We start from the raw sequence: 18268 nt of genomic DNA, 5'->3' as shown, positions 1-18268 counted from the left end.
GATTCGTTGTTGCAGCCCTATCAGCAGCTGGTGTTTGGCTCCTCTGGTATATCTGCCAATGCCCTTCTGTGCTGTGATCATGTATCGATCCATGTGCCCACTTATGTTAGTTGCTATGATGCCTGACATGAGCTTCCATGTTGTGGAAAGACAGGTTATTGGCCGATAGTTGGATGGGCTTGTACCCTTTGAGGGGTTCTTCAGGATCAGGATTGTGCGCCCTTCCGTTAGCCATTCAGGATGAGTCCCATCCTTTCGCAGTTGGTTCATTTGTGCTGCCAGGTGCTCATGGAGTGCAATGACCTTCTTAAGCATTGACGTTGTTAGGGCCACGTTGGGGGGGCTTAAGCCAATCTGAAGCCTGATTTATATCTTTCCACCTGCGTGGGTACACAGACATGCAAGGCCATTATGGGTTGATGCAAGGGTTCTCCGACGGCCTCCCAGAGGCTGATGGAGACATGCCCAACTTTTTAACTATCCGTCAAAAGAGATTGGAGACCGCAAACTTGTGATTGATCAGGAAGCCGCTTCCTTTAAATTTGTCAACAGCACCATCATTGCCCCCTCAAAAAAAAAAGATATTTAGCAGCAGACAAGGAACAAATTAAGGAACGCCTCACAGAAACAGTGTGACAATATGAAAGTTTATTACCCGTGACTGAAGGAGAACAAAGGTATGCAGTGAGTGTTTTATTGGTGGACGGAAATGAAGAGAAACACGGATTTGGAGGTGGCGATCGCATGAAGAGGTGGAGGAGAAGGAGGGACAAATTTGTCTGTGTAAAAAAGTCTCTGAAGCACAAAAACACAATATAAACACAATAGTAAACAGTGCATCAGAGATGTTGTGACAAGTATGGATGTTGATTTGTGTTTAATGGCTCTCAAAATCTTTGACATTCAACCACACGGTGCTCAAAACAAGAAAAAGACTTTCAAAATAAATCAGTTACCGGTCAGCAATGAACAGAGAACCTGAGATCCTGAGGAGACCCACGCCTCCAATGGAGGACCACTGCTGTTTGTCCCGGACTCCAGACTGCATAGCTGCTCTACATGGGTACGTCAACAGAACAGTTACCCTTTAGGAGTTTCCAGATCTGTTCTGTCTCAATCTGCATCCACAAAAAATGTGGATGAAATATTGTTGTTATTTGGGATGCTGGTAAAAAAGGATCAACATAAATTAAACACCATCAGCAGCATCGTCTCTCCTGTGTCATGGTTTGTGCTGAGTCTAACTGTGTTGTGCTAAGTCTTCTCTGTGTGCAGGTGGGTTTGTCTGGAGAGCAGCTGCTACCTATCTGTTCATCAGTGGTCAGGGGATTTAAGTAGCGTTGGGACAACTCATCAGTACCGGATGATACTCAGCATTGGGTAGAACTTTTGCCAGCACCTTGCTTATGTCTGAAAACTTATTATTTTTTGTGTATCTCGCCTTCCTGAAATTATCTGTCCTGTTCTCCTCCGACCTCCTCAGGAAGCTTCTCCTCCACCAACCAAACCTCCATCAGCTGCAGGAAAACACCGGATTCCAACCCTGTCTGCCAGTCCCGTCGCTCACCCCTGACCGCCTGCTCTCCAATCCCCACCTGCCAACTCGGACACCCCGAACTCTGGTACACAGCTCCCAGCCACACCTGACTCTCACTCGACCAGCTCAGCCAGCCGTGACTTGCCTACCCCCTCTAAGCCTTACCAAAAACCAGGAAACTGTAAGCTACAAACTCATTTCTTTCACGGTCAAATCTGCAAATGCTCACTCCTGTCTCCGTTCTAGAACTCCACCAGAACCATCGGATCTCAGACCATCAACTCCTTCGTACATAAAAATAAAACCTTTTTTTACTTACCTTTGTCTCCGTGCATGATTCTGCATGTCGTGGGTCAAAAAGCTGCAGCCCAACATGACATCCTGCCACTCCTACAGCCTCCATCCACTCTGTTACAGACTCTGAGAACTTTCTGTCTTTCTTTGTGGACAAAGTCAGTAAGGTTAGATCTAGCATCTCTCCTTCAGCCTTATCGCTGCCTCTCCCGACTCCAACCAGGCCCATCATCCTAGATAGCTTTGCTCCTGTTTCTTTGCCTGAGTTAACCAAACTAGTTAACTCTATGAAGACCTCTGCATGCCCCCTCCACATCTTACCCTCATCTTTGTTTAAAAGTGCTTTTCAGTCCATCGGTCCCAGCGTGCTCTCTATAATGAATGCTTCTCTGGTTTCTGGTCAGGTCCCTGCTTTCTTCAAGAACGCTGTAATCCACGCACTTCTTTAAAAAAAAACGAGTCTCGACCCCTCTCTCCATAGCAGCTTCAGACCCATCTCTAAACTTCCGTTCATCTCCAAGATCTTGGAAAAGGTTGTGGCTAAACAACTCACAGCTGCTCTTTATGAACATAACATCTATGATAGCTTCCAGTCAGGTTTTCGTAGAGCTCATTCTACTGAAACAGCTCTTCTTAGGGTCTCTAATGATCTTCTGACTCACAGTGATGCAGGGTTCTGGTTCTGGTCCTGCTGGACCTGACTGCAGCCTTTGACACTGTTGACCATCACCTGCTACTGGAGAGGCTGAGAGAATGGGTAGGCCTATCAGGATCTGCTCTGGAGTGGTTCTCCTCTTATCTCTCTGAGCGCTCCTTCTCTGTGGCCGTCTCCAAGTTTAGGTCCTCCACCACCTCCCTTACCCATGGTGTCCCACAAGGTTCTGTGCTGGGGCCTCTGCTCTTCCTCCTCAATCTGCTTCCTCTTCAGCACATCCTGAGCTCCTTTAAAGGAATCTCCTACCATCTTTATGCAGATGACATACAACTGTACATCTCCTTTAAGCCCCATGAGATGTCTAAGCTGCAGCTGTTACACACCTGCTTAGACTCTATCAGAACCTGGATGGCTGGGAGCTTTCTTCAGCTGAATGAAGATAAGACTGAGATCCTCATCTGTGCCCCAGACAAGCTGGTTCCCAAAGTCAGAGACTCTCTTGGTCAGCTTGCTTCCCACACCAAACCTTCTGTCAGGAATCTTGGTGTGACCTTTGACCCAGCTCTCACCCTGGATTCTCATGTCAGTTCTCTTGTTGGCTCTTCCTTCTTCCATCTCAGGAACATTGCTAAGCTGAGTCCCATTCTGTCACGCTCTGAACTTGAGACAGTTATCCACACCTTCATCTCTTCACGCTTAGACTACTACAACTCTCTTTTCACGTGTCCGCTTTTCTTCTCAGCTCCCTTATCGGCTTCCCCAAGGCTCTTCAATGTGCTCTCTGTTCCTTATCTCTCCCTCCCACCTGTTGGTCTGCAGCTGGTCGATGCGCCGCAGTGGCAGCTCCCATTGGAGGCTTCAGCATCCCGCCCATCCCCACCTCCCCATCGGACTCTGATGTTGTATCGGTGCTGTCTGTGCTTCCATGTGAAAGGAGTTTTTTTTGTATAATAGAGTTGCTCCCCGCTGGGGCTAACTCTGCTATGCCTTTTTTTTAACCTACCCCCACTTATCCTCATGTAACACCCTTTTCATCTATCTATTAAGGTAGCGCGACTCATGTTGCGAATGACCGCAGTCACCAATTCTTGTTATGTGTCTTACCCACGTATGTCTGATCTTTGAATTGTGTGTGCTGAAACTGAATTTCATTTCTCTGTATGTCCTGCACATGTGGTAGAAATGACAATAAATGACTTTGACTTTGAGCAGAACCTCCCTGAACCGTCTACAGGTGGTTCAGAATGCCTGTGCTCGGCTTCTGACCAAGTCCTCCAAACACACCCACATCATCCCGCTTCTCCTCCCAACACATTCTCACTCGCAGCGCGTCAAAAACAAACGCTTGGTCAGCCACCCTCCACGTCAGACCCCTGACGCCAAAAGTGCCCTTTTTCGTTACTTATGTGCAAAAAGGGGTTTTTCCCTTATTTGACTGCAGATCCCAATGCAGCGTAAAACTGAAGCCATGGGACGTCCGCTACAGTTGCATCCCAATGCAGCGTTACACTGACGTGATGGAATGTCCGCAGCCAGGGCACCAAACAAGCTCATTGTACCTCACCTTAACCTTATCCTCCTCTTATTTAACCTTATCCTCTTATTTAACCTTGTCTTCTTATTTAACCCTCCCCTCACCCCTATCCTAACCTTAACCATCTTGCTAGCGAACACGTTAGTGATGTGTCGATCGCTCTAAAAGCCGGCTCTATGAAGTGAACGGCGGGAGCCGCCTCGTGATTGGTCGAGTTTGGACCGAGCCAACGCGAGGGGGAGGTTTCAACTACCACGGTGGAGGTTAAAAGTAGAGGGTATGTGTAACCTCCCCCTCGCCAGATGGTATGTTCTAACGTTCCCCTTGGGCGGCAAATACGAAAATTGACAGTCAGACTCTGATTGTCAGAGTCAGAATGCACGGGAAACAAACGCTTGATCACAGTGAGAGTAACGTTTTAGGTAGCAAGAGGGTTAAGGTTAGGATGAGGGAGAGGGGAAGGTTATAAATAGTGAAACGTTAAGGTTTAGGTGCGGTTAAATGAGCTGGTTCGTGCCGCATCAGCGGATATCTAATCACGTCAGTTTTACGCTGCATTGGGATCTGCAGTTACAAAAGGGAAAACCCTTTTCGCACATAAGTAACGAAAAAGGGCACTTTTGGCGTCTGGGGTCTGACGTGGAGGGTGGCTGACCAAGCATTTGTTTCCGACGCTTAGGGTGTGAGAATGTGTTGCTCCTCCAGCTTCACTGGCTGCCAGTCAACTTCAGGGTTCATTTCAAGATCCTGGTTCTGGTCTATAGGGCCTTACATGGACAAGCACCATCTTACATTGGTGATCTTCTTAGTCCCTACACCCCCAGCAGGTCCCTGAGGTCCAGTGACCAAAGCCTACTGGTTGTGCAGCACCAGGCTAAAGGTCAAAGGTGACAGATCATCTGCTACTGTGGCCCCCAGACTCTGGACCTCTCTCGCCCTGAACCTGAGATCAGTGGACTCAGTGGTCTCCTTTAAAAAGCAGCTGAAGACCCACCTGTTCAGGCTTTGGTGTGACCTTCATCATCCTCTCCATGTTCTGCTCTCCCCACCTATTCCACCTTTCTCAGAATCCACTCATTTCCCTCTTTCTTAGTCACTCTCTATCTTTCTTAACATTTTTTAATCACAACTGTCTATTTTGCTCATTTTAAATATATTTTTAATAATGTTCTAAATTCTTTTGTATATTTTACATTTTTAGTTTTTGTGAAGCGCCTCGTGATTTTTATCTTGAGAGGCGCTATAGAAATGATATTTTCTTCTTCTTCATAACTGGTCCGTTCAAAATAACTTCACTAACACTTTCAGTGCTTTCTAACTAGCTGGATGTATCACCTGGTCAGGCCGCACCCACTGATCCTATAACTACTGTTGGGTTTTTTAACCAAAATCCATAAAGGATGGTGAAACTACAACTTGGTGTAAAAAATAAAAGCTGCTCAGGAAGGAACACATGAGAGACTCCACTTCCTGTAGTGAAGGTTTTTTAAAAACCTGTAACAAACAGTCCAAGTGAGTTGTGTCAGACCACAAGTGGTGTGAATTTAGAACACATACTGAATGTGACAAACATGGTCAGACGGCAATAGGTAACACGTAGAAACTAGGCTTTGGTTTAGACGCAGCAGCGGTGAGTGGTTTGTAGTGTGGGGGCGAGGGTTTCTTTTATCTCTCGGCACACTGTTGCAGGTTTTTACGTTTATTTATTGGGCTTGTTTTAAATTTAGCAAAAAGCACGTCTTATCTGATAGTGGTAAAACTAAATCACATGATTTTTTTGTTAGATGGCTGTCTGACCTCATAGTACAAGGTCAGGAAGTAGAAAATGAAGATTCTAGAAGCCAAATGTGGAAGTGAATCATTTCTGAAAATCAGTTCTACACTGAATTTACAGAACTGAGAAACGTATCGTCACTCCAGTTCACACAAAGCCAGTGGAAAAACAGAACTGTGTGAATAAAAGGGTCCAGCTGGTTCTACATGATGATTACAAGAATGTCAATACAAAATAAAAGACTGATAAAACATCTATTTCATATTTACATTTCTCTCAAATGTCTAAATGTTTTTAATATTATTTATAAACATAATAAGAATAAGAATTATTATTATTATAAACTTTATTTGAAGTGCCTTTCAAAAAACTCAAGGTCACCATTCATTAATAACAAGAGAATTCAAAACAAAAGCAGATGCAAGAAAACATAGGAACAGTATAAAACAAGGTACTTTGATAATTGTAAGGGAATGAAATGATTACAGTGAATAGGTCGTTTTAAAACAGGTGGGTTTTAAGCTCAGTCTTAAAAAGAGGGAGCGATGTGGTGTTCTTAAGTTCAACCGGCAAGGAATTCCAGGGATGGAGCAGATCTGCTAAATGCTCGGCTTCCCATGGTGACTAGTCGAGCAGCAGGACTGTAAAAGTTGGCAGAAGCTGAGGATCTCAGCACACGGGAGGGTGTAGATATTACTGAGAGCTGCGAGAGATTTGAGGCGGCAAGGTTAAGAATGGCCTTATATGTAAGAAGCAATAATTTGTAAATGATCCTGAACTTTATTAGTAGCCAATGAAGCTGCTGAATTACAGGGGTGATGTGAACAGATGAAGGTGTTTTGGTGATGATACGGGCTGCAGAGTTTTGAACCAGCTGAAGTTTATGTAGAGTCTTCTGAGGCAGAGCAAAGAGGAGTGAAGTACAATAATCCAGGCGAGAAGTGACCAGAATATTGACTACGATAACGTTGGCATGATAAGAGAGTGATGGACGGAAGTAATTAATATTTCCTAGGTGATAGTAGGCTGTATGGGTAACTGCAGTGATCAGGGGATGGTAGGACAGGGTACTGTCTAGAATGATACCAAAACAGGCAACTGTGGTGTTCTAGATGGATAACGAGAAGGTTCCAGTCTTCCCTAACAGATTTTGTGCCCTTGATAAGACCTGATGTCTGACATGCAGTTAATGAGTGAGAATGGTGGAAGCAAGGAAGACGGCGTGGTGGAGACATATAGCTGAATGTCATCTGCATAGCAGTGAAAGGTTACATTGAATTTCCAAAAGATAGACCCTAGAGGAAGCAGATGGATTATGAATAGTAGGAGGCCAAGGACAGAGCCTAGAGGAATTTTTTCAATTTAGTGAAATGAGACCTGTCAGTGAGATAAGATTCAAACCAGCTAAGCGGGGTACCAGAAATCCCTATTGACGATAATCTGGTCAGTAAAGTGGAACAGCAAATGATGTCGAATACAGCACAGAAACAAGGTTGTTAATTGTGAGTTACTAATCGTAAATATTGGTAAATGGTCACTTATGTCATTATAAGTGACCATTTACCAATATTTACGATTTATCTCAGCCAGCTTAAAAAAAGCCAAAGATGTTGACCAGGTATGGTATTTCAGAATAAGGACAGAGGAAACAATAACAAAATTTTGTGGAGTGGGGTCTATGTGAAGGACGTGAAAAAGGCTTATGATACTTTTTTTTTTTAAATATAACTGCTTATATGATAAGATCTGTCCTAGACTGGTATCTAAGAAAAAGAAGGATGTGATAATGGAACCTTGGTTGACCAAGGGACTACTCAATCAATCAATCAATCAATCAATCAATCAATCAAACTTTATTTCAGACAAGGGCTATGTCCATAACAAGAATAAAATAAAAAATAAAAATAAAAATACACATTCTAATTACAAACCGTATAGGCAGTTGTTCCAATGTTTAAAAAGGACTGAGGAGTACCTCGTGTCACTGTAAGATAAAGATGACAGTGCTCTAACAACAGCGTTAGCTGACAAACTCAGTCGGCGGATGAATTTGTACATGAAGAGCCTCAGAAGCGCATGAAAAGTAGGGATGTTACTCACAACAAACATGTGACTTGCAGAGGTCCATCTAGGGAGCTTCATGAGGATTCTAAAACCATCCTGATAAGCCACTTGAAGCTTCTTCATTACTACCTTACTATAGTTGCACCACAAGTGGGCTGTATAGAAAGGAGTACAAAAGGAACGAAAGAGGGACACTTTAACAGGATCTGAGCACATGCCAAAGTTACGTGCCAGTGTGTTAGCCTGCATGTACAATTTACCGCATTGCCTCTTAATGTCCTCGTCATCACAGAGGTCACTTCTTAAAATGTGCCCCAAATATTTTACTTTGCTTACCACTTCGAGGACCTGATTTGTTAAGTTAAAAGATGGAAAATTAAGCTTCAGGTCCCCTTTAGTAGCAGCAATCATAACCACACTCTTTTTAGGGTTAAACAGGATGTCAAATTGCTCACCATACTTAGCACATGTCCTGAGCAGCTGCTGCAGGCCTGCGCTATAGGGAGACATGAGGACTAGGTCATCTGCATATATTAAATGATTTACCAGTCGGTCACCCACCAAGCATCCAGTCTTACTATCATTTAAAGTAACAGACAGCTCGTCAAGGTACAGGTTAAAAAGGACAGGAGACAGAATCCCTCCTTGTCTGACTCCATTCGATACAGAGAAAGGTTCAGACACTTCTGTCCCCCACTTTACCTGCATCAGTTGATGAGAGTACCAGTAGTGCAAAATCCTAACTAGGTATGAAGGGACCCCTCTGTTGAAATCCTTTAAGAAAAAACTAAAATTATACAGAGACTTTGTAAGACCGCAAACCAAAGCTACGGTAATGAAGTATAAGACTTATAAAAATAAATTAACAACATTAATACGACAAGTAAAGAAAGACTATCTAAATCTAAAATTGAAAGACAGTGTATGTGATAAAAAACATGGGAGAGTTCTGGGTGGTTTTTTAAGGTTTAGATATCAGTTTTCCCACTGTCCAGACTTCTTTATTAAGGGTGGTAAGACTTTGAGGGACAAAAGGGAAGTCGCAAATAAATGTAACTTTTTTTGTAAATATAGGATCAAGCCTTGCAGATTCAGTTGGAACAAAATGTGACGGAGCAGAAGAATGAAAGGAGGGAGTAAAACGCTTCAGTCTATGTTTCTACGAGATATAAGTGAAAAAGACATCTTGCTATGGTAAGGAAGTTCAAAAATAAAACATCCATTGACTGTGAGGGAATTGACATGATTGTAAAGAAAACAATTGACTTTATCATTAAACCACTTCCTTATATTGTAATCTATCTGTTCAGAATGGTATATTTCCAGATAAGATGAAAACAGCTAAAGCAATTCCAATATAAAAAAATGGTGATGAACATAGCTTTGATAACTAGAGGCCGATTTCAGTACTCACTCAGTTTTCCAAGGAGCTTGAAACATGGTTTGTTCAAAAATTAGATTACTTAATTGAGGAAAAGAAATTGCTGAATGAGAGTCAACATGGGTTCCGATCACATAAAGCCACGTCTCTGGCACTATTAGAACTCAATGAAAACATTACAGCAGCAATAAAGGAATCACTACACAATGGGTTTGTTTATTGATTAAAGAAAATAAATAGATACTATAGATCACAGTTTGTTATTGTCGAAGTTACTGGATTATGGTATCAGAAGGAAAGCCTATGACTGGCTAGGTAGCTTTTTGACTAAAAGGAAACAATATGTACAGTTAGAAGATGACAATTCGGATTATCAAATGATTACACATGGAGTTCCCCAGGGTTCTGTGTTGAGACCAAAGTTATTATTTTATATATTAATGATATTTGTGATGTGTCCAGTTTATAGCAATTTGTGTTATTTGCAGATGACACAGATGTATTTTGTTCTGGGAGTGATTTAAAAACTATTGTAGAAAATACGATCATGTAAATAAAGCTTAACAAGTGGTTTACGGACAACAAATAATTTGTAAATTGAAATAAAACAAAGTTTGTGACTTTTGGTCATAGAAAAACAGATGATCCTATACCACTGACTATAGATGGCATCTCAGTTGAAAGAGCACATGAAATTTAATTTTTAGGGGTTGTCCTGGACCACAAGCCTAATTGGAAATCTCACATAAAATATATAAAAAATAACTTGTGTAAAAGTATTGGATTGTTAAGAAACTATAAAGTTTCCTAGAAGCACCAAAATGGGGTGTGTGTGTGTGTGGGGGGGGGGGGGGGGGGTTACATATAAAACAAGAACTAGGCCACTGTTTTTATTACAAAAGACCTATCAGAATTTTGCACAGAGTAAATACCAGGGAACATACTACTAAGTTGTTTATTCAGTCAAAAGTAATAAAATGTAATGATCTGGTTAGTTTAAAAAACTTTATTAATTATGTTTAGAGCTAAAAAATGTTACTGCCAATGGGGCTGCAAATTGTTTTGTACTGAATCCCATTGAAGGCAATACGAGAAAGAAATGTGAGTTTAAAGAAATGTTTGCACAAACTATACTGACGCAAATGTGTATCACAGTGTATGGAGCTAAATTGTGGAATTAAATGGAAGATCACTTAAAAAATATTTTACTATTGCACAACATAAGAAACTTTTCTAACAGAAAATATTTGAATCTTATGGAATTATTGATAGAAAACAGTGATTTGTTTTGCATGTTATATTGTTCACAAATATAATTATAATGTATGAGGCCATTTTGAGTTATGTAATTTATTTTGTATTTGGTACTGGGGGATGGCTATATAAGATTTTTTCTTCTTCCATCCCCCCCGTTCTCACATGGAAGATGGCAACGAATGTTGTTGTGAGATGAATTAATGATTGACATGATCATGTGAAAATAATTTTGATTGATTGATTGAGATTAAGGAGCATGAGAATGGTGATTCGGCCAGGATCAGCAGCCATTAAGAGATCATTAGTTATTTTAACCAGTGCTGTGGTGGGGGCGAAGACCTGACTGAAATGGCTCATATAGCCAGGTTGTTGGTGGAGAGATGCTGGTGAACTTGTGAAGCCACAGTTTTTTTCCAGGATTTTTTAAATAAAAAGAATAATAGAAATTGGTCAATTGAGGGTCATCTCCAGGTTTCTTTAATAGGGGGTGGATTATTGCAGTTAAATGGACTGATGAACAATACCAGTGGAAAGCGATGGGTGAATAATGGAAACAAAGAGAGGAGCCAAGGCCAGAAGGCAGGTTTTAACGAGGATGGTAAGGATTGGATCTAATTGGTAGGTGGAGGGTTTGGAATTACAGATTAAATCCATAATTTCTGAAGTAGCTGGGAGCTTGAACATAGAAAGAGAATGAACAAGGAGAAATGACTCATCGGGAGTACAGGCGTCTGTGGTGGAACCTCAATAATGATGTATTATCTGGATTTTTTCTTTAAAGAATTACAAAATTAATTACAGTAACAGTGGGAGGGAAGGGAATCAGGAGGACTAGTTAATGGCTTTAACAGAGAGAAAAGTGTTTTAGAATTACCCTTATTGAAGGAAATTATGGCAGCGAAATAGCTGGTTTTAGCCTGTCTCTGTAGAAAAGCATGTGACATGAATACTGTTCCTTATGAGTATGAAGTCCAGGTGTTCAGTTGACGAACTAGTTTTAAGAACGTGTTGTTCTGGTGCAAAACAAGCGGCTGTATACTGGAAGGAGACTGATTCTGCTTTCAGTGGTGCCACTGAATTAAAAATCTTAGGAAAGCTATCACTGTACAGGTGCTGGCCAGTAAATTAGAATATCATCAAAAGGTTGAAAATATTTCAGTAATTCCATTCAAAACGTGAAACTTGTACATTATATTCATGCAATGCACACAGACCAATGTATTTCCGATGTTTATTACGTTTAATTTTGATATTTATAGGTGACAACCAATGAAAACATCAAATCTGGTATCTCAGAAAATTAGAATATTCTAAAGGCCAATGAAAAAATGTTTGTTTCTCTAATGTTGGCCAACTGAAAAGAATGAACATGAAAAGAATGTGCATGTATAGCACTCAATACTTAGTCGGGGCTCCTTTTGCCTCAATAACTGCAGTAATGCGGCGTGGCATGGACTCGATCAGTCTGTGGCACTGCTCAGGTGTTATGAGAGCCCAGGTTGCTCTGATAGTCGTCTTCAGCTCCTCTGCATTGTTGGGTCTAGCGTATTGCATCCTCCGCTTCACAATACCCCATAGATTTTCTATGGGGTTAAGGTCAGGCGAGTTTGCTGGCCAATCAAGGACAGGGATACCATGGTCCTTGAACCAGGTGCTGGTGGTTTTGGCACTGTGTGCAGGTGCCAAGTCCTGTTGAAAGGTGAAGTCTGCATCCCCATAAAGTTGGTCAGCAGCAGGAAGCATGAAGTGCTCTAAAACTTCCTGGTAGACGGCTGCATTGACCCTGGACCTCAGGAAACAGAGTGGGCCAACACCGGCAGATGACATGGCACCCCACACCATCACTGACGGTGGAAACTTTACACTGGACCTCATGCAACGTGGATTCTGTGCTTCTCCGCTCTTCCTCCAGACTCTGGGTCCTTGATTTCCAAAGGAAATGCAGAACTTGCTTTCATCAGAAAACATAACTTTGGACCACTCAGCATCAGTCCAGTCCTTTTTGTCCTTGGCCCAGGCGAGACACTTCTTGCGCTGTTTCATGTTCAAGAGTGGCTTGACACACGGAATGCGACACCTGAATCCCATGTCTTTCATGAGTCTCCTCGTGGTGGTTCTTGAAGCGCTGACTCCAGCTGCAGTCCACTCTTTGTGGATCTCCCCCACATTTTTGAATGGGTTTGTCGTCACAATTCTCTGCAGGGTGCGGTTATCCCTAGAGCTTGTACACTTTTTTCTACCACATTTTTTCCGTCCCTTCGCCTGTCTGTTAATGTGCTTGGACACAGAGCTCTGCGAACAGCCAGCTTCTTTAGCAATCACCTTTTGTGTCTTGCCCTCCTTGTGCAAGGTGTCAATGATTGTCTTTTGGACAGCTGTTAAGTCAGAAGTCTTCCCCATGATTGTGGTGCCTTCAAAACAAGACTGAGGGACCTTTTAAAGGCCTTTGCAGGTGTTTTGAGTAAATCAGCTGATTAGAGTGGCAGCAGGTGTCTTCTATATTCAGCCTTTTCAGAATATTCTAATTTTTTGAGATACCAAATTTGGAGTTTTCATTAGTTGTCACTTATGAATATCAAATTTAAATGTAATGAACATTGGAAATACATTGGTCTGTGTGCATTGCATGAATATAATGTACAAGTTTCACGTTTTGAATGGAATTACTGAAATATTTTCAACCTTTTGATGATATTCTAATTTACTGGCCAGCACCTGTAGAAGGAAATCATCCATGTTGATATTTTTAAGATTCTGATTTTAACCCTCTGGAGGCCGGCGTTGCAGAAGTGCAACGTTAAAACCTACCTACCTGGTTACTCCACATACGTATCTCATGAGCATTTTTTAACTCAGAAGTACCCCTGAAGGACTCAGGCCCTGTCCACACGTAGCCGGGGATCTGCCAAAACGTAGATATTTTTCTACGTTTTGGCCTGTCATCCACACGAAAACGGAGTTTTTTCACACGAAAACGAATCTTTTTAAAGACTCCGGCCAAAGTGAAGATCTGCGTTTTCTCCGTTTTGGGTGTCTGCATGTGGACGGACATAACCGGAGTTTTAAGGTCCGCAACGTCACTTTCCGCGACAAAAAAATGCTGACATCACGTGTGCGACCTGTGTTTACACTAGCCGGCATCATGGAAGCCCTCAGAGCTGCACTCTGTCACTACCCGATCCATCAATTGTCCAAGCGCTTTCTGCTTGTTTGTGTTTGCAAGCGGAATTACTGCTCCTTGCGGATGACCACAGACGAAGGACGAGGTTAAGAACGGGGGAAGTACTGCCGCCTACAGGTCTGGCATGTCCTTAACAACGTATTTATCCGGGTACGTGTGGACAGAGTTTTCTTTTAAAACGAGGTGGTGTGGATGCAAGTTTTTGGAGGGGCGGATATTCGTTTTTAAAAACCCCCGGCTACGTGTGGACTAGGCCTCAGTTGTTCGTCCTTTTATCAAAATGATCCTGCCAGGTCCTGACCTCCATGCTACCACCTCATCAGACTTCATGCATCACACCTGGTCCCCTCATCAACCTCATGCCACACACCTGTCTCACCAGCTACATATTCCTCAATCAACCACCAGCACTCGGCCAGATTATGGAACGCTTCTGCTCGTAAATCTTCCGGCCTTTTTCCATCCTGCCTGATCATAGCCTCTTGACCTCGTTTCCACACCTGACTCTAGCCAAGAACTCTGCTTGCCTCCACGACCCTCGCCTGTTCACTGACTCTATCTCCAGCTTTGCCCTCTACGGGTAACTCCACATCTTAGCTTTTTGCTAATAAAGACTTAAAGACCCTTACTGTGTCTTGGTGTCCTCACGGGTCCTGAAGTTCTGGTCGTTACACAAAACTTACTTTGACCTGACAGGGTTAAGATGTGATGGAGCAAACAGGCTTTGTAAGGGAGAGGGTGAGAGTCATTTTACATGTGAGGAGAAAATAATCTGAAGAAGAGAACTCTTCTGCAGTACAGTCCTAAGGAGTGAGTTCAGTACAACAGATTAAATCCAGTATATGACCTTTCATATCAGTAGGAGTATCCTCATATTTCTGGAAACTAAAATTGGCAAAGCAAGAGATAAAGTCCCTAGTTGCCAGAGACTTGCTATTAGTGGATATTAAAATCACCTAGTGTGATAATATTGGTGGATAAGGAAGTTAAATGTGCAAGAAAAGTAGAGAAGTCATTCAGAAAATCTTTGTCTGGTTTAGGACGATAAACAGATGCAACAATGGTAGGTACTGAGCCAAACTGTTAGACAATAGACTCAAATAAATCATAGCGAGAAACAGTCAGCAGGGCAAGCCGTAGGGTTTCACGGTAGCGTCGGGTTAAATCTTAAAAAAAAAAAGGGGGTCAGAGCGAATTTTTGGACAAGATTTTTGTTTGCAGCTGTTCCTTCTGCTGACAAATCAACTACAGCTATGTGTTACTAAACAGTTCAAAACAAACAGCCTTTTAGGGCTGGATGGTTCTGACACCATTAAGCTGTGTTTCTGATAAACCAAGACCTGAATGTCGTCAGATAAAGACGGTCAAGGCTGTGAAGCAACAAACCTGCAGTGGTGAGTGTTATTCCTCCAGCACAAGTAGATTACAACATGTCGTCGTCTGTGTTCACATGTAGGGAGGCCAGTGCGTGCAGGTTCAGGTAGCTCAAACACAATGTGATGTGTCTACGCTCCGTTTGGGTCTCCTCTCACCTGATAGTCCTCTGTGTACGGAATACTCCACCTGATGGGTATCTAAAGTTGCTAATCTAAATAATGCCTGTATAAAGGCTAGCAACTATTTTAATGACTGTAAATTTTTGCTAAAAAATAATTTGACAATTACATTTAAATGTGGGATTATTGCAGAGTCACAAGAAGAATGAAAATGGTGAAGCAGTCTGTTCTTATCCTAAAAACATGATTCCCTGAGAAGAAAAGGGGTTGTTCTTTTCTCACAGATCCATCATAGCGTAGCATGAATGCGGAGTCACGTGAACTTAAATCTGTTTCATTGAGCTAAAGCAGGAAGGAGAGCCGTTAATTACCTGATGTGGAGGCTCAGTTGTATGCAGTGACACACAAGTGAGCAGGATGTCATATTGCTGCTCTGTATGTGTGTGGAGAGGTGTGGCAAAGCGTGTGTGTGTGTGTGTGTGTGTGTGTGTGTGTGTGTGTGTGTGTGTGTGTGTGTGTGTGTGTGTGTGTGTGTGTGTGTGTGTGTGTGTGTGTGTGTGTGTGTGTGTGTGTGTGTGTCAGGCGATGATGCATATCCTGGTACTAGAAGAAAACTGTTTCCTGGTTGTATAACCGTTCCAACAGCCGTACTGATGTTAACCTAAAGGCCCAGAGGTGTGTTTCCTACATTCATCCAAGCCCAACACGTCTGTCCTACTCCTGTTCCACTGCTAAACCTCTGAGATGATTCATTTTCAGCACAGCTTTTCACAGCTTGACTGCTGATCGAACCCTCTCCGAGGAAAGCAGAGCACCTCAGCTTTCAAAACCAAAAACTCATATTTTAATTGTGCAATTTGTGAGAATGACATCTTGTGGTCAAATGTTGTTACTGCAAATTTAAAATACTATTTTCTTACTAGTTTCACGGCTGTTGCCCGTTACGGATTAGCACCAGAAGATTCTAGATGACAAGCATAGTCGAGTCATACACAGCAAGTTGATAAGTAGATAAATACATTGTCATATCTGCTGTTGGCATTCTTATGTGTTTTACGGTAGGGAGCACTAACTACACTTAATTCGGTGATATTTCTCCGGCATTAGAGGAAGTGTTGTTGTTTATTGTCTCGCTGTTCTGGACATAGGCGTCATTTTAACCGGGGACGCCGGGGATATGTCCCCGGCAAAATTTGTGATTGGCAGCTGTGTTCCTTCCTTCCCCCCCCCCCCCCCCCCCCCCACCACACACACACACACACACTTTCAAAAAAGCCTGCTGATGAGGATTTTTGTTTTACCAGCTCAGATCTTTTACCAGGGATCGGCAACCTGTTCCCATCAAAGAGCCATTATTACCCATTTCCCACAGTAAAGAAAACACTGGGAGCCACAGCAGCCGCAGCGTTGTGGGCGGGGCCTACCCTCAGACAGCAGAGAGCTGCTCACAACAGGTGACAGCAGCCGGTACCGGTCGCTCGCATGGGCGTCGCACCCGTGGGGGATTCAACACCCACACTTTTCCAGCTGTTTGCTCACCTCCACACCAGTCTGGTTTCTTTACGTCGCACTCACTCTGTTTGCCTCGTCTCCTTCTTCACCTCCACTTCTGACAACCGATGTCGGGTTTCCAGGAGAGCAGGAGAGGGAGGGACGGAAGAGCTCGACTGAATTCATAATTTTACATCTTGACATTAGCTGTACAAAGTCTGAGTTTGATCAAGTGAAGAACAACAATTTGCAGAGGTTTATAACAGGCGCGGCGCCAGGTTTTCACTTTTGGGTGGGCCACGGTAATTTTGGATGGACCTTAATAAGCAGTGACTTAAGTGAAGCAGGCAGGTCGCGCTAGAAAATTTCGTTTAAAAAGACGTCATAAATGCGTTCCCCCGTCATTTTAATTTCTAAAATATGAAGTAAAAACTCACAATTTAATTTTCATTCATTTGTCATTAATATGTAGTCTACACCCGTGCGTTAAGTGGACCATCTTCCAGTAAACGCAAAGCATCCAGCCCACCTCTCCAAATGCGTAAAATGTGCATCATAGCCACTAGGCGCACCGCGCGCACTGTCAGCTACGTCAGCCCAGACAAGAGCAGAGCAACTAGAGAAAGAATAAAGGATAAATGTGTCTGGATGTGGATGGAGATTACATTTTACAGCAGCCTGATCATCATTTAAATACATAAACCATCACCTGTCTTCTAGTCCACGCTATCAGCATTATGTTAATTGGTGTGTGTGTGTGTGTGTGTGTGTGTGTGTGTGTGTGTGTGTGTGTGTGTGTGTGTGTGTGTGTGTGTGTGTGTGTGTGTGTGTGTGTGTGTGTGTGTGTGTGTGTGTGTGTGAGTGTGTGTGTGTGTTTTCCACTTCAAACACTGGTCTAACCAACCAGACCAGCGTGTCCAGTAACATATTAATGTTAGAATTAAACAGTTTCTCTTCATGTAGGCTAGGAACATTTCACCTGCCGTGGCCCGACCGCTTCTGCTCCACATAAACTTTGTGCGTGATCAAATGTCTCTACAGGTGCTTTCTGAGCTGAAGAGGCTGTTCTGCCTCAGACTGGATGCGTCATGCGTCTCCATATTAGAGACGGGAACAAGCGCTGTTCAGCCAAAGTTTCATAATTTCATAAAAAGAACATTTTTCCAAGTGACACATCCCTCAGAGAGACCGGCTTTCTAGACCGCTTCAGTGGGAGGAAATCTTATCGCATGCACCGTGGTTCTGCACTGCGCTGCGAACCCCTCTACAGATCTTCAGCCCACTGTCCACCGTGGGCGCTCCGAGCCGCGCTGAACACAGTGTCCAGTATAAAGCTCTGATGTTCTGATGGGAATCATTTCTGGATTAATTTAGTTATTGTACCTCCACAATTAAAATGTCAGCTCATCCATGCGCATCAGTGTGCGTCGGGGTAATTCTTTCAAAACAACCAACATCCTTGAGTTTATCTGTCAAAATAAACAGTCAAATGGAAATATCTGTAACCTCCCATTTAACAGTTTTGCCTTCTTGTGAAGATTGTTGCAAAGAGAAACAATTAAACTTGATTAACCCCAGAGCCACGCGCACTGCACTGTACTTCC

The 18268-nt window shown here is 42.8% G+C and overlaps 1 protein-coding gene across 5 annotated transcripts in view; it reads right to left on the bottom strand.

The window, feature by feature from the left end:
- The window catches only part of septin12 (septin 12), a 125819-nt gene that overhangs the window by 51999 nt on the left and 55552 nt on the right, over window positions 1–18268 (bottom strand). Inside the window, exon 1 of one of the 5 annotated variants that reach the window (XM_054742132.2) lies at window positions 15545–15672. The exons of 2 other annotated variants lie outside the window; for them this stretch is intronic. Coding sequence is in view for 1 of the 3 variants with exons in the window: in XM_070546965.1 (XP_070403066.1) it covers window positions 1857–1872 (16 nt within the window). In the remaining 2 variants the exon portion in view is untranslated. 2 more of the 5 variants (XM_054742133.2, XM_070546965.1) reach the window with 2 other exon arrangements.

This window comes from Nothobranchius furzeri, chromosome 18 (genome assembly GCF_043380555.1).
Source record: "Nothobranchius furzeri strain GRZ-AD chromosome 18, NfurGRZ-RIMD1, whole genome shotgun sequence".
NCBI lineage: Eukaryota > Metazoa > Chordata > Actinopteri > Cyprinodontiformes > Nothobranchiidae > Nothobranchius > Nothobranchius furzeri.
Note: the sequence above shows the minus strand (reverse complement) of the source record. Positions and strands in the feature narration are given on the sequence as shown.